The sequence below is a fragment of the Sceloporus occidentalis genome, unplaced genomic scaffold (assembly GCF_023333645.1).
Source record: "Sceloporus occidentalis isolate IW3139 unplaced genomic scaffold, rSceOcc1.0.p SCAF_83, whole genome shotgun sequence".
In the NCBI taxonomy this organism is placed as follows: Eukaryota; Metazoa; Chordata; class Lepidosauria; order Squamata; family Phrynosomatidae; genus Sceloporus; species Sceloporus occidentalis.
This window is the reverse complement of record NW_028317063.1, coordinates 3,567,704-3,581,042: the sequence shown is the minus strand read 5'-3', so window position 1 is coordinate 3,581,042 and position 13,339 is coordinate 3,567,704. Positions and strand designations below refer to the sequence as shown.

Here is a 13,339-nt window from a genome sequence, read left to right as displayed (position 1 = left end):
AGTTTTGTAACTTCTTGCTTAAGGTAATTACAGAAGATCCTCAACATGTGTATAACTATCCCTACTAAATGGTTTCATTTTTAATGTATTAATCTTTTATTTTCTATATTATGCAGGCTTCTGTTTGTTTAATTTCTGGTTGAAATTCTAATAGTCCCTGAAAATTCAAAAAAAAATCTATATATTCCTAAAGCTGAATTTAAGAGGAATTGTTCTCCGGCTCCTTTAATTTTCCTAAACAATGCTCTTAAATATGCAGTTTTCATTGAAAAATACTTTGGATGAAATTGTTGAATAGATAGGTTCATGGGAACAAGTTGCCTCTATTTTATAACTTTATAACCGTATAAAAGGGGACTGCTGCCCCCTGGACCTGCCGCCCTACACCTAGTCTGCCTTGGCCAGGAGACATCGCTGCCGAATGGCGATCAGTTTGTATCTTTCTATATTATCATATGAGATAAAAGCAGTGAAAAGTCAGCTAATGGGAGGCATCCACGGGCCGCAGCGGACTCACTGGGCTGAGCTCATCAGAATTTGGAGCAATATATAGAAGAATGCGATTACCGCTCGCTGCTGTATGCCGACTTTATAATCTTTATTCATTACGGAGGTTTTCATTTATTCTATTTTTTTTAGCTGGTTATTCATCCCAATGCTCTCTTTCCTTAATATGTACATGCAAAAATGACTTCTGTCTAGGGGCGCTTAAAACCGCGGTCTCGAATAGTTCATATACCGATGTAGAAAAAGGAAAAAGAAAAACTATATAGTGTAGTACAATAAAAACAATTTAACTCCGGCACTGAATTTCAATGAATGCACTCACAATGTGGATAAACCTTTAGCGCGTATATCACAACCACTCCTCTGTGTGTATATGGATTCCTTGGCTCCACGTATATGCAAGAGAAGAAAATCTAATAGATTTTCTTCTCTTGCATATACGTGGAGCCAAGGAATCCATATACACACAGAGGAGTGGTTGTGATATACGCGCTAAAGGTTTATCCACATTGTGAGTGCATTCATTGAAATTCAGTGCCGGAGTTAAATTGTTTTTATTGTACTACACTATATAGTTTTTCTTTTTCCTTTTTCTACATCGGTATATGAACTATTCGAGACCGCGGTTTTAAGCGCCCCTAGACAGAAGTCATTTTTGCATTTCCTTTTCCAACATTCCGTGGAGAGTGTTTTGTAGGGCTGCTGCTATAGACCCGTCCGCAAGAAAGGAAAGTATTTCGGTTTTGTTACTTTTTTGATATTGGGTTTCACTCTTTTACTTAATATGTACATCCCAGGGTTTGCCCCGGAGTCTCACGGTTTTTGCCCCATTCTCAGGGTCTCAGGGTGAAAGGGCAAATTCTGAGGGTCGCACAGTCTGAAGCATATTCTACCCTACTGTGATCATGTATAAGACCCCCAATTGGTGCTTTTGCTACCAGTATGTTTTATAAGTAGCATTTATATTTATTATATACAAATAAGGAGATTTAACAAAGTACAGGGAAGTTTATTTCAAAGGAGGCTAAAACTAGAGGGTCAGAGGCTTTGATGTAATGTTAGGAAGTTTTACTTTACTGAGAGGATGATAGATAAGTGGAACAGCCTCCCAGCAGAAGTAGAGGCTTATACAGTAAGGGAATTGAAATGTGTTTGGGATTGGGTTATGGCTCTTGGATGGCTTGAGTCAGACTAGATAGGCCGACGGCTTCTTATCTGCCGTCGTATTCTATACGTCCAGATTACTTGTTAAAGACACAAAATACAAAACAAATATTTCTCTTTTACACAACGGAACGGGGGGGGGGAGACGTTGTTGGTACGGTTAATGTTGACTTGCGTACGGCTGTATTTAGTATTATTTTCAAGCTATTTGGAGGATTTGCCGGGAATATTATTTCCTACAAATTGAAGAGGATCAATTAGCTTTCATATGTAACGGCGTCCTGCGGAGTAAGTACGGGTTCGGCTTTAATCTCTACCTGTACGATTGTGCTGCGTCTGAATCAAATTATTCCGTAGGCTGTGAAACCCGGACCTCACTCTGTGCAGAGCAGCAGCACAGAGAGAATTGCTGAATGTCTAATGGCTTCCTGGCTTCGAGTCGGAGCGGCCATAAATATCACGATCGTATAGAAGCCCCGGGCGTTTCACCTCTGGAGTTGGATGTCTGGGTTGAGAAACATATGTTGCTGCTGCTACAGGAACTTAAACACTGTTGATGTAAAATAAGAGAAAATGAACATTATTTAAGCTTAAAGGGGAAGTCCTTTTATTACTAGTATCAGATTAACCATACGTTTTCAAAAATATTCTAGATTTTGCCCCATAATATAATTTTTTTATTCCCGCTCTGTTATGCGAACCCCGATCTACTAGACAAACCCCCAACTGCTTATCATACGGCCTGTGGGAGACAATAGAATGGCTCGGCCTTCATCACCCAGCCCAGCAATGGCGAACCTGTGACATGCGTACCACAACAAGCCATGGCCTCTGTTACACGGCTAGGTTGCCAACCGACTGGTTCATTTTTTAAGTCGGTTCAAAATAAAGGGAGCGTGAGGTCTGTTCATAGAAACCTCTGTTTCACTGATCGCTGGCGAAGAGCGCCGGCTGTCGTATCCGGTTACTCAGAGCTGAGGCCACGCACCGCGATGGAGCACTAGAACAAAGGTCTGACCTCTCGCTCCTAACACACGAATTAAGAAAGGTGAGAGAGGTAGATAGTGAGAGGAGAGAGCGTAAGAAAATGGAGAGATAAAAAGAAAGATGTTGGGGGAAGATAACGAAGAGATAGAAGGGGGAGATAATGAGAAAAATGAGAGATGGGGAGAAAGGGCAGAGATAGTGGCAGCAGTAGCTGCACGCAGGTTCCATCTGAGAAGCCACCAAACACCTTCCACCCATCCTGTTTAATCCAAATATATTTATATGCATTTAGATGTTTGTATATATATATATATATATATATATATATATTTAGATTAAGCAGGGTGGGTGCAAGGTGTTTGGTGGCTTCTCAGAGGCCTGTGTGCTGCTGCCACTGACCTTTCTTCCTCAATAAATGAGAAAAGAAGGTTTAAACATAATGCAGATTCAGCTTTAATTTGCTGCATTTATCCTCCAACAGAATTTATATGTCTTGCCAAAATAAATTGTATCTGCCAAGAAGTATGCACGTGTGATTATGTGTGTGTGTGTGTGTCTGTGTGTGTGAACATTTATGTGTATATGTATGTATGTGTGTGTGTGTGTGTGTGTGTGAGCATGTATGTGTATATGTATATTTGTGTGTGTGAGTATGTTTGTGTGTGTGTGAGTATGTTTGTGAGATTATGTATAGTATATGTGTGTAAGTATATGTATGTGTGTGTGTGAGTATATGTATGTGTAAATGTATGCATGTGTGTGAGTTTATATGTGTGTGAGTATGTATGTGTATCTGTATGTGTGTGTGAGAGTATATGTGTGTGAGTATGTATGTGTATCTGTATGTGTGTGTGAGAGTATATGTGTGTGAGTATGTATGTGTATCTGTATGTGTGTGTGAGAGTATATGTGTGTGAGTATGTATGTGTATCTGTATGTGTGTGTGAGTATGTATGTGTATCTGTATGTGTGTGTGAGAGTATATGTGTGTGAGTATGTATGTGTATCTGTATGTGTGTGTGAGAGTATATGTGTGTGAGTATGTATGTGTATCTGTATGTGTGTGTGAGAGTATGTGTGTGAGTATGTATGTGTATCTGTATGTGTGTGTGAGAGTATATGTGTGTGAGTATGTATGTGTATCTGTATGTGTGTGTGAGAGTATATGTGTGTGAGTATGTATGTGTATCTGTATGTGTGTGTGAGTATGTATGTGTATCTGTATGTGTGTGTGAGAGTATATGTGTGTGAGTATGTATGTGTATCTGTATGTGTGTGTGAGAGTATATGTGTGTGAGTATGTATGTGTATCTGTATGTGTGTGTGAGTATGTATGTGTATCTGTATGTGTGTGTGAGAGTATATGTGTGTGAGTATGTATGTGTATCTGTATGTGTGTGTGAGAGTATATGTGTGTGAGTATGTATGTGTATCTGTATGTGTGTGTGAGAGTATATGTGTGTGAGTATGTATGTGTATCTGTATGTGTGTGTGAGAGTATATGTGTGTGAGTATGTATGTGTATCTGTATGTGTGTGTGAGTATGTATGTGCATCTGTATGTGTGTGTGAGAGTATATGTGTGTGAGTATGTATGTGTATATGTGTTATTTTTTCTGGAAGATGAAAACAATACCGGTTGGAAGGTGAGTTTTGGTCAGTTGTACCAACCAACCTTTTAAATTTCCAAACGAGGGGCACGTTAATTTAAGAGGGTGTGGTTAGAGGTGGGGCTAATGACAGGGATTTAGTTGGCAGCTACGTTCTAAATTGCAAGATAGATTCAGGTGGGCTCGACCAGGATGTACATCTTGCAGAGCTGCAACCAGGGCTCTTGGCGGCTGGGACAAGATCAAAGGCCCTGTCATGCGCTGACATCATATCATTATCATAATTATTATATTTTATAAAGCATCGCTTCTTACAGTCCATACTTTCAAAGGGTCTGACAAAACTAAGCTTACTTAACTGCCTCTGGAAGCGGAAGCTGGCGCTAGGACATTGCTGCCAGGTGGCTCAAGCATGTCCCTCACCTTGTTGCGCTTGGGACAGTTGCCCCTCTTGCCCCATGGAAATTACAGCCATAGCCTAATTTATTAATGATGACTTCATTGCTTACTCAGCTGCAACTTGCCTGCTTTACAGCTGACATCTTTTTTTTTTATTTGCTTTGTGTAGCATAAACGCAATGTCACATGATGTAAGGACACACATTACACAACAACCAGCGAAACACATTTATGGGATTCCTTCACACTTTACGGCCGTATATCGCTCATCCCGCCATCATGTCAAAGTACCCTAAGAATGGAGAGTGCTATCTAATTTTTATGGCTATATTGCTTACAGAGGAGCTGAATCAGTGGGAATGCACTGCATTCAACACACTGAGACTCTCATGTCATTTAAAGCCTTATCTGGACACCATTAATGAGGAGCCTGTGTGGCAGAAGGGGCCACTCGACCCTAAGGTTTGGTCAGAACCTCCATCTATGCTCCTAGGGAAGAAAATGAATAATATGTCCCAGAAAAAAATACTTAAAAGGTTAAAAATAAATTTGTGATTGTAGCATAATTCTGATTTAACCCTTGGAGTCATCTTAACCAGTGGTGCCACACACACACCTCTGTATTGTAGGTCTGGATGGAATTTAAGGATTAAGGTTTTTTGTTGTAACACTCTTGGCATCTGTCTGAAGGCAGCATTCACAAACACATTTAGCGTGAAATTATAGGTGTGCGCTATGTGAATTTGTTGAAAGGATGGATTATTTATTAAATTATTGAAATCTTAAGTATCTAGAAACGATTTAACATCTTGAATGATACAATCGCACGGCTTGTGAATCACTTTTGACCTGAAACCAGGAGCATTTGGGATTTTTCACCATGCAATAACGTTTAATTTTTATACTGTTTCAGTATTTTTTCTCTCTTTTGGATTCCAACAAGAACAGAAAATATATATTTTTTTTATTATTTCTGCGATTATTGGTTGAATTTCTAACATTTTTAGAGCTTCGCTTAATTGAAACAGCTGTGGGAAACGTCCTAGACACGTAGATGAGATGCAAATTTAGTTGCATTATATAGCTTGACACTTTTGGGAAGTTGTCTAAAATTGATCACTATGTAGCTTATAGCTTTTATCTCCATGGCTTGAGGATCTAGAAGAAAAATTAAGAGGGTCTCTGCTGGGGGAAAACTGGAAGAACTTTAAAAGGTCTCATGTGCCGCTACACTAATTATTTTAGTTTAAATAATTCTATTTAATAAAATGTTTCCATTTAAATGGTCTCCTATACTGTTAATTAGAGGGACAGTGTTATCAGTTGACCAAACTGGAGGGAATTCTAAAAAAAATGTCTCAGAAAATATAACTTAAGAGTCACCGGGGGGGGGCTGGGGACATGATTTTTGCTGTACTGTTGGTGTTTTAGTGTGACGTTGCTGTTTTTTTGATGATAGCAGTATTAGCAGATTCAACTGTGAATTCACTGGAGATCCTACAGACCATTTGTGATGTAATTAATGAGATAATTTGTTAGGTCATTATGTTATTATTATTTATTGTTTTTTTATAGCGCCATCAAATTCTGTAGCGCTGTACAATGGGTAGACAGGACATAACAAGTAGTGTGTAACATAACAAATTGACTAACAGAGACAGCAGGTGAGGAGGGCCCTATTCAAGCGATGATGGCAGTAATGATGTAATTTGTGACATCATGTCTGATGTCTGATGTCATTAGCAAAGTGCAGTCGCTAAAAAGTTTACAGTGTACCCCTCACAAATACACTCGTGTGTTACATACCCGTACAGCACTTTTCTTGGGCTCGGCCCATACCTTCCAACTTCTGCCCCCGGTGAATCAGGCTGTCCCGCTGAGCTCTACCTCTGTCCTGAAAAGCGGGTGCCAAATCGGGATGTTATAACTAAGTACTAATAATAAATATGGGAAACTGAATAATTTCAAATTACCATCGGAATTATCAGATATAGCAAGATACAGAGATTCCATGGAGAGATATTATCAATTATTCATAAGCGGAATTCTTATCACAATATAATCTCCAGACCTCGTAAAAGGCAGTGCCTATAACAAGTATGTATGACAACGGAGAAAGCCAAACCATTTAATGACAAGCAATTAAATCTAATGAGGCATGCAAACAAACTATTTAACCCTTGTTCTGAGATAAAACATAAGTATATGTTGACTCGGAAGTTGGTTTGCTCTGGGTTTCTGTATTATTTGATTGTTTATAGCAGCGGGACACAAGAATGGCCGGCATATCTCTCTGAAACAGTAATCACCTTAATATAGCTTGTCACTGGAGAACGTTAGAGCAGCCGGCGTAATAAATGGGCCTTGGCTTCCCACCAACCTCTTCACTGAGATATTTGGGATGGTCAGTTCTTTGAAAAGAAGTGGCCTGTCATACAGCTGAGGTGGCTGTTAACGTGCAATGTCGAATGTCTATGCGTATAAAAATAAAAGACATTTTTAAGAAGATGTGTGTATGGCCACGACCTATCAGAGCCTGCTTTCCTGTCACATGACAATTAAGCATTCCCAGCCAAAAAAAATATATATACAAATGACACAAAATTTAACATGAATAAAAAATATTTTTTTGTTTATATTGTTTAATTACAAAAGTGTTAAATTCAGTAGAGTAGGTGGACCATCACGCTTACGTTTTGAGTTGGTAATGATGGTACTTAGCTGCAAAAACACATGAATGAACAGAAGTTCACTTTTATCCTGAGAAAATTAACTTATAAGGACTACCTTTTGTGATATACACTTTCAAAGTCTGCCACAGGGAAGCTGAGATTGTGTCTCACCAGTTATCTACTCAGTTATCTACTAAGGCAGGGGTCGGCCAGGGCCTCATCGCAGTTACGCCACCGTCAGTAGTCTATCTCTATGGAGGTCGGCCTATAAGATCTAGCCCTCCCTTAGGCTTCGGCCAGAGAGGGGAGGAAGGAGCTGCGTTTCCCCACATGGAGAGAGTTTATCCAGAAAAAGAAGAGTGGGTTTTCACTGTGGCCCTACAATTTTGAATCAGCTGCCACTTTATTCACATGAGGAGCGAAAGCAAGAGATACCTCGGTCTTCTAGAAAAAATTAAAAAATAATTCGGTAGTCGGTTCCCTCATGGAAAATACATTTTCCTTATACTTTGGTTCAGGGCTGCCTTTGTGGTTGGCATCAGGCTGATAGGTTAATGGAGATTTCTCCTCAGTAATGGCACACTCCTAAGCAGGGATGCACCGTAGGACAGGCTAATAAGATGCTCTGTCAGTCGAGCTAGTCTCATAACGTTTTGTATAGATTTTGTCCCTTTACAGGAATCTCTTGGGGTTCACTCCATCAGCATCACCCCATTGATGAGTCTAAGGAGTCTGAAACATACATCTATCCTTTTTGTATATAGTTTTTTTGACTTGACTAGTGCACTTGATTATTTTAGAGTGATTTATTTTATTTATAAGAAAGCGAATCAGAGCAGAGAAGGGGACCTGGTGTCCACCGTTACCTTACCATCATGTTTTGGACACCATTTTTCTTCTTCACAGTGGACCCACTGACCTCAGGGTTTCAATAATAATAAAAAAGAAAATGTCCTTGTGGCCTCGTGGTGGGGGAGGTGGGAATTAAATGCTGATGTCTAACCTCTGTAGAAGCTAAAATGTAAGACTCTTCCAAGTAGGGCTACATCATTGTTGTGGCCCTCTTGTGGATCCATGTAGGTTTAAAAGGCTATGGATGGATGGATGGAAGGTCTTGAGCTTCCAAACAGGTCTTCCCAATACTGGACTGTAGATCTCTATAATTCCTCTTTAGCGCCACCTAATGGGACACACTGGAGCAAACAACTTTCACAGCGCCAAAATGTATACGTATTTGAATGGTACGCATTGTGATGGGAGCTGCTCTACGAATTCTGGTCATGTGCCTGAATACAATAACACGTATGTTAATGATGCCATGTGTTTTACTTTGATGGCCAGCTAAATTCCAAGCCATCTGTGCTGACATCATTGATATATAATTAGGACTTTTTCTTCATATCCAAAAAACTAACATTGTTAGCCATTTTCTGCTAATGGGTCTTTGTTTGTGAGTCGGAATAGGAGTTATGGAAGCACAAAAAAAATTTCCAAGGCACTTATTCTGCTTTTGAGTCAGGATAGGTTTATGGAAGTGCAAACATATTTCAAATGGCTTATCCTGAAGAGCGACATAAATGATTAAAAAAAACATCACTAATAGCATAACAGTTATAGGGTATGACTGCATACCTCCCAAATGTCCCTCCTCAGGAGTAACAGTCCCTTTTTAAGAACCTTCTTGTATAAAGTAGGACCATCTGAGCCCTTCTTGTAGGAGAAGCTCGCAATGGTTTTCACCTGATGCAATGTGTCAGAGAGCTGAAACGTTTAACTGAATGTTCTATTTTGGTAGAATTGTTGCAAAATATAGTTTATATTGTTTTCTTAAATGAATTCTGATGAAGAATGCAATTCCTGTGATTAAGAAACATGTTACAATCTATTAGCAACAATGTGTAGTCATCATTTGACCACAATATACATGGCAAACCAGCGAAAAGGTTTTTTTGTAAATGCATGAAGAGCAACTTCGTGTTGGAAAAATAAATATTGTCTGGGAACCGATTCTGGACATTTTTAATTTTATTTAGCGGAGCAAAACTGGAGCATTTCTGGGTCACTGTGATGAATTGGGTGTAATTACCATAGAAACCATATTTCTGCTGGTTGTCAAAATTAATTTGCCCCAGGTTTGCCCTGTTAAACCTTAAATAGTCTCGTTAAATATAAGCTATAATCTTCAAAGTTCCGTGCTCATGAATTTATTCTGAATACGTTTATTTCTTTATATATTTTTTAATGAAAGATGTTACTTAAAGATGGTCTTTTACAAACCTAGAAAATCCAGGTAGAACCAGGACATGTGCCAGTTGTAAGGGATGGAGCTGTCCCTCTTGTCCCATTTCCGGCTCCTCCAAAGGTAGAGATGGTGTTCCCGGCGGAGCCATTAGTGGTGTCTCTCAGGGTCCTACCCATACAGTTACACACAAAGGATGCCCTCCAAAAAGCTGGTATATCGGGCACCCCTTTGCCGCCCTTGGACTCTGTCCATTCTTATCTATCAGTCTATTAGTGAAGGTAACAGTAGTTTTGATATGATTTGCTTAAAGAATTATTAATTCAGTGTGACCAGAGATGAAAAGACGGTGTGATCTTATCAAAATGCAGTGATGGGATGCAAATAGATTATAGATTTAGTCATTTGAATACTACCCAGCTGGGGGTGACTTCTTATACAGGACAGAACACACTTTCAGGGATTCAGAATCATGAATTGGGGGAGAAAACCACACAAACACTACAACACACGCATGTACATTTAGAACTCTTTGGTGGCATATCTAGGAACCCTCGATCATTAATGTACCAGGCTGCAGGGATCGGTAAAGTTCCTGGCACAGATCTCCAGCACCTTCACAGATGACTCTTAACGAAAGAGGTTCCTTCTTTAATCTCTGACAATGCTCACGCTGACGTGTTTCTACTCGTAGGGTTCAGCAGATTCTTACACAAGTAGACCATCAGACTCCGATGTGTCTCTGGAAGAGGACAGAGAAGCGATCCGGCAAGAGAAAGAGCAGCAAGCCGCAATACAGCTTGAGAGGGCCAAGGTAATATACGTTCCTTTACTAAGATGATGATACTTTATCACCTTTTATTCTTAAAGGAATGCTAGAGAGGGTTCTCTCTACCTTCTCCATCAGGGGACCTTAATCGCCTACTTTGGTGGGGCCACCTGTGAGCAGTCAATGCATGCCATATTTTGTTACTCTATAAAAGAGCTGTCACGCTAGCTTCTAATGGATAAACACGGGACAGCACTCTGTATTCACCATGAACATTTTCTGCCTGCAGACCAAACCGGTGGCGTTTGCCGTAAAGACGAATGTAAGCTACTGCGGAGCGCTGGATGAAGATGTTCCCGTACCCAGCACTGCCATCTCTTTCGACGCCAAGGACTTTTTACACATTAAAGAGGTAAATATAGGATTCATTTCTCTTGCCACCTGTCAGCAGCTGATAAAACACCAGCGGTCAGACCACATCTTGTTAGCACTAAGAGGAGAACTGACCAGCTGCCAGACCTTGAGAGAAATTATTTGATTAACCTCTACCATGCTGTATGTAATACGACATTGGATGTGCGCCAGGAGGATTGCCTGTACACGGAACAGAGCTACCGATACCTCTTTGGTAAGGAGATGGTTAACCCATTAGCTGCCAAGGCTTGAGCAACGCACTGTTGCAGCTCTTTGGACTAAAATAAGATAGGAATTATTATTTTTTATACTAAAGGCCCCGGCTAGTGAGAGAAATGCAGCCCTGGATATTATATATACTAACTAGTTATTTAGGTAAATGTCAAAAAGAACACTGAAAAGTAGGTGCCATGTAATATTTAGTTCTGATATTTAATGCATATAATACCTGAATGTCCCTATAAAGTAACACTTTTGCCCCCTTGCAAATGCAAAGTTGGATTCAGCATTTCCCCCATGCACTTGCCCTCTTGCCCCAGCACCCAGGCCCACAGGAGCTATGCTCGGTCAACTGCTTGTCAGTTTGTACCTGTGGTATCCTTACTGCCCCGGCGCTTCAGCTCCAGATGGGTCTTTTGAGATCTCAGGGTACATGCTCGGAAAGCGATCCCATTAATTTAAATGGAAGAGCTGACAATGATTGGCTGCTTCAAGCAGCCAAAACCGGTGTGAAAATGAACAAAAAATGTTCGGGGTGTTCGGAGGCATATTAAAGTACTTACAGTGTGCTTTTATATACACTCTTCATTGGTGGGGTTGCATAGGAGCACTGGAATGCCCCCCGTAAGAACTAAAAAAAATTCTGCTGAAAAAATTATATAATATATATATATATATATATATATATATATATATATTTATATAGAAGGATCACAGAAAGGACCTTGAAGATTTTTTAAGTAACCGATCTATTGATTCATGATTTCCCTTGTTCCATAGATTAAAGGAAAAAAATCTGCTTCTGGTGACCTACGGAATAAATTCCCATTTCACCGGTTTCGCTCACACGGACCATATCACTCTAAAGCAATTGGATAAGGCTTTCAATTGTGTATTTCAGGTCTTTGGTATATAATTAACCCCAAGCCCTTTCTTTATTCTCTGCACAAAATGAATGCATCCTGGAACAGTAGCTCCAGCGCAGAAATAAAACAGATCTTTCTCGATTCCAGAAATACAACAATGACTGGTGGATAGGGAGGCTGGTGAAAGAAGGCTGTGAGATCGGATTCATCCCGAGTCCTCTGAGATTGGAGAATATCAGAATTCAGCAGGAGCAGAAGAGAGGACGTTTCCACGGAGGGTAAAGCAGAATAATGATACTTTAACGCATTTCACTGGAGCGGTATGTGAATCATCAACTGTTATAGAAAACCCAGATTAAAGGTTCTGGCACTAGAATAGGTGTTTGGTTTATTTCCTAAATTATTTTTACATAAATAAGAATGGTATATGCAAATTATTGTGCTACGATACAATATAATTGTCCAGAAGATAAAGATCCCACATTCTGATAAACTACTAGAATACAATGTAACATACAACGAAAGGAAAAAGTTTCATGCATCCATTTACAGTTTTCTCTCTTGTATATTTTCTTCTTTCTTTTTGGTTGTTTTAGCCTCCCCTCTCCCCATCACTCTATCCATTTCAGCCTCCCCTCTCCCCATCACTCTATCCATGTAAGCCTCACCTCTCCCCATCACTATATCCATTTCAACCTCACCTCTCCCTTTCACTCTGTCCGTATAAGCCTCACCTCTCCCCCTTACTCTGTCCATTTCAGCCTCCCCTATCATCACACTATCCATTTCAGCCTCCCCTCTCCCCATCACTCTATCCATTCAGCCTCCCCTCTCCCCATCACTCTATCCATTTCAGCCTCCCCTCTCCCCCTTACTCTGTCCATTTCAGCCTCCCCTATCATCACACTATCTATTTCAGCCTCCCCTCTCCCCATCACTCTATCCATTCAGCCTCCCCTCTCCCCATCACTCTATCCATTCAGCCTCCCCTCTCCCTATCACTCTATCCATTTCAGCCTCCCCTCTCCCCATCACTCTGTCCATTTCAGCCTCCCCTCTCCCCATCACTCTATCCATTTCAGCCTCCCCTCTCCCCATCACTCTGTCCATTTCAGCCTCCCCTCTCCCCATCACTCTATCCATTTCAGCCTCCCCTCTCCCCATCACTCTTTCCATTTCAGCCTCACCTCTTCCCATCCCTCTATCCAATTCAGTCCCCATCACTCCATGTCCATTTCTGGTGCTGAACTAACAATATTTATTTTAACAGTAAATCAAGTGGGAATTCATCTTCAAGTCTTGGTGAAATGGTATCGGTGACTTTTCGAGCAACGCCTCCCTCTGCCGGTAAGTTCATTCACAGCATACTGGGCCATATTCATCAATGCAGAACTAAAGCTATTCTAAGAGAAAATATTTAAAGAATCTGTGAAATTACTCCAATGGTTCCCGAAAGCTTGTATCTTGCCCCAGCATTTCTCCAGTTCTGTTTTT

At 40.4% G+C, this 13,339-nt stretch overlaps 1 protein-coding gene across 2 annotated transcripts in view; it reads left to right on the top strand.

Moving 5' to 3' along the window:
• Positions 1 to 13,339, top strand: part of LOC149285196 (voltage-dependent L-type calcium channel subunit beta-4-like) — a 42,977-nt gene that overhangs the window by 20,226 nt on the left and 9,412 nt on the right. For both annotated transcript variants that reach the window (XM_089495770.1, XM_089495769.1), the window contains exons 3-6: positions 10,272 to 10,391; positions 10,636 to 10,758; positions 11,993 to 12,123; positions 13,116 to 13,192. In XM_089495770.1, coding sequence (XP_089351896.1) covers positions 10,272 to 10,391; positions 10,636 to 10,758; positions 11,993 to 12,123; positions 13,116 to 13,192 — 451 coding nt within the window. The remainder of the gene's footprint in view (positions 1 to 10,271; positions 10,392 to 10,635; positions 10,759 to 11,992; positions 12,124 to 13,115; positions 13,193 to 13,339) is intronic.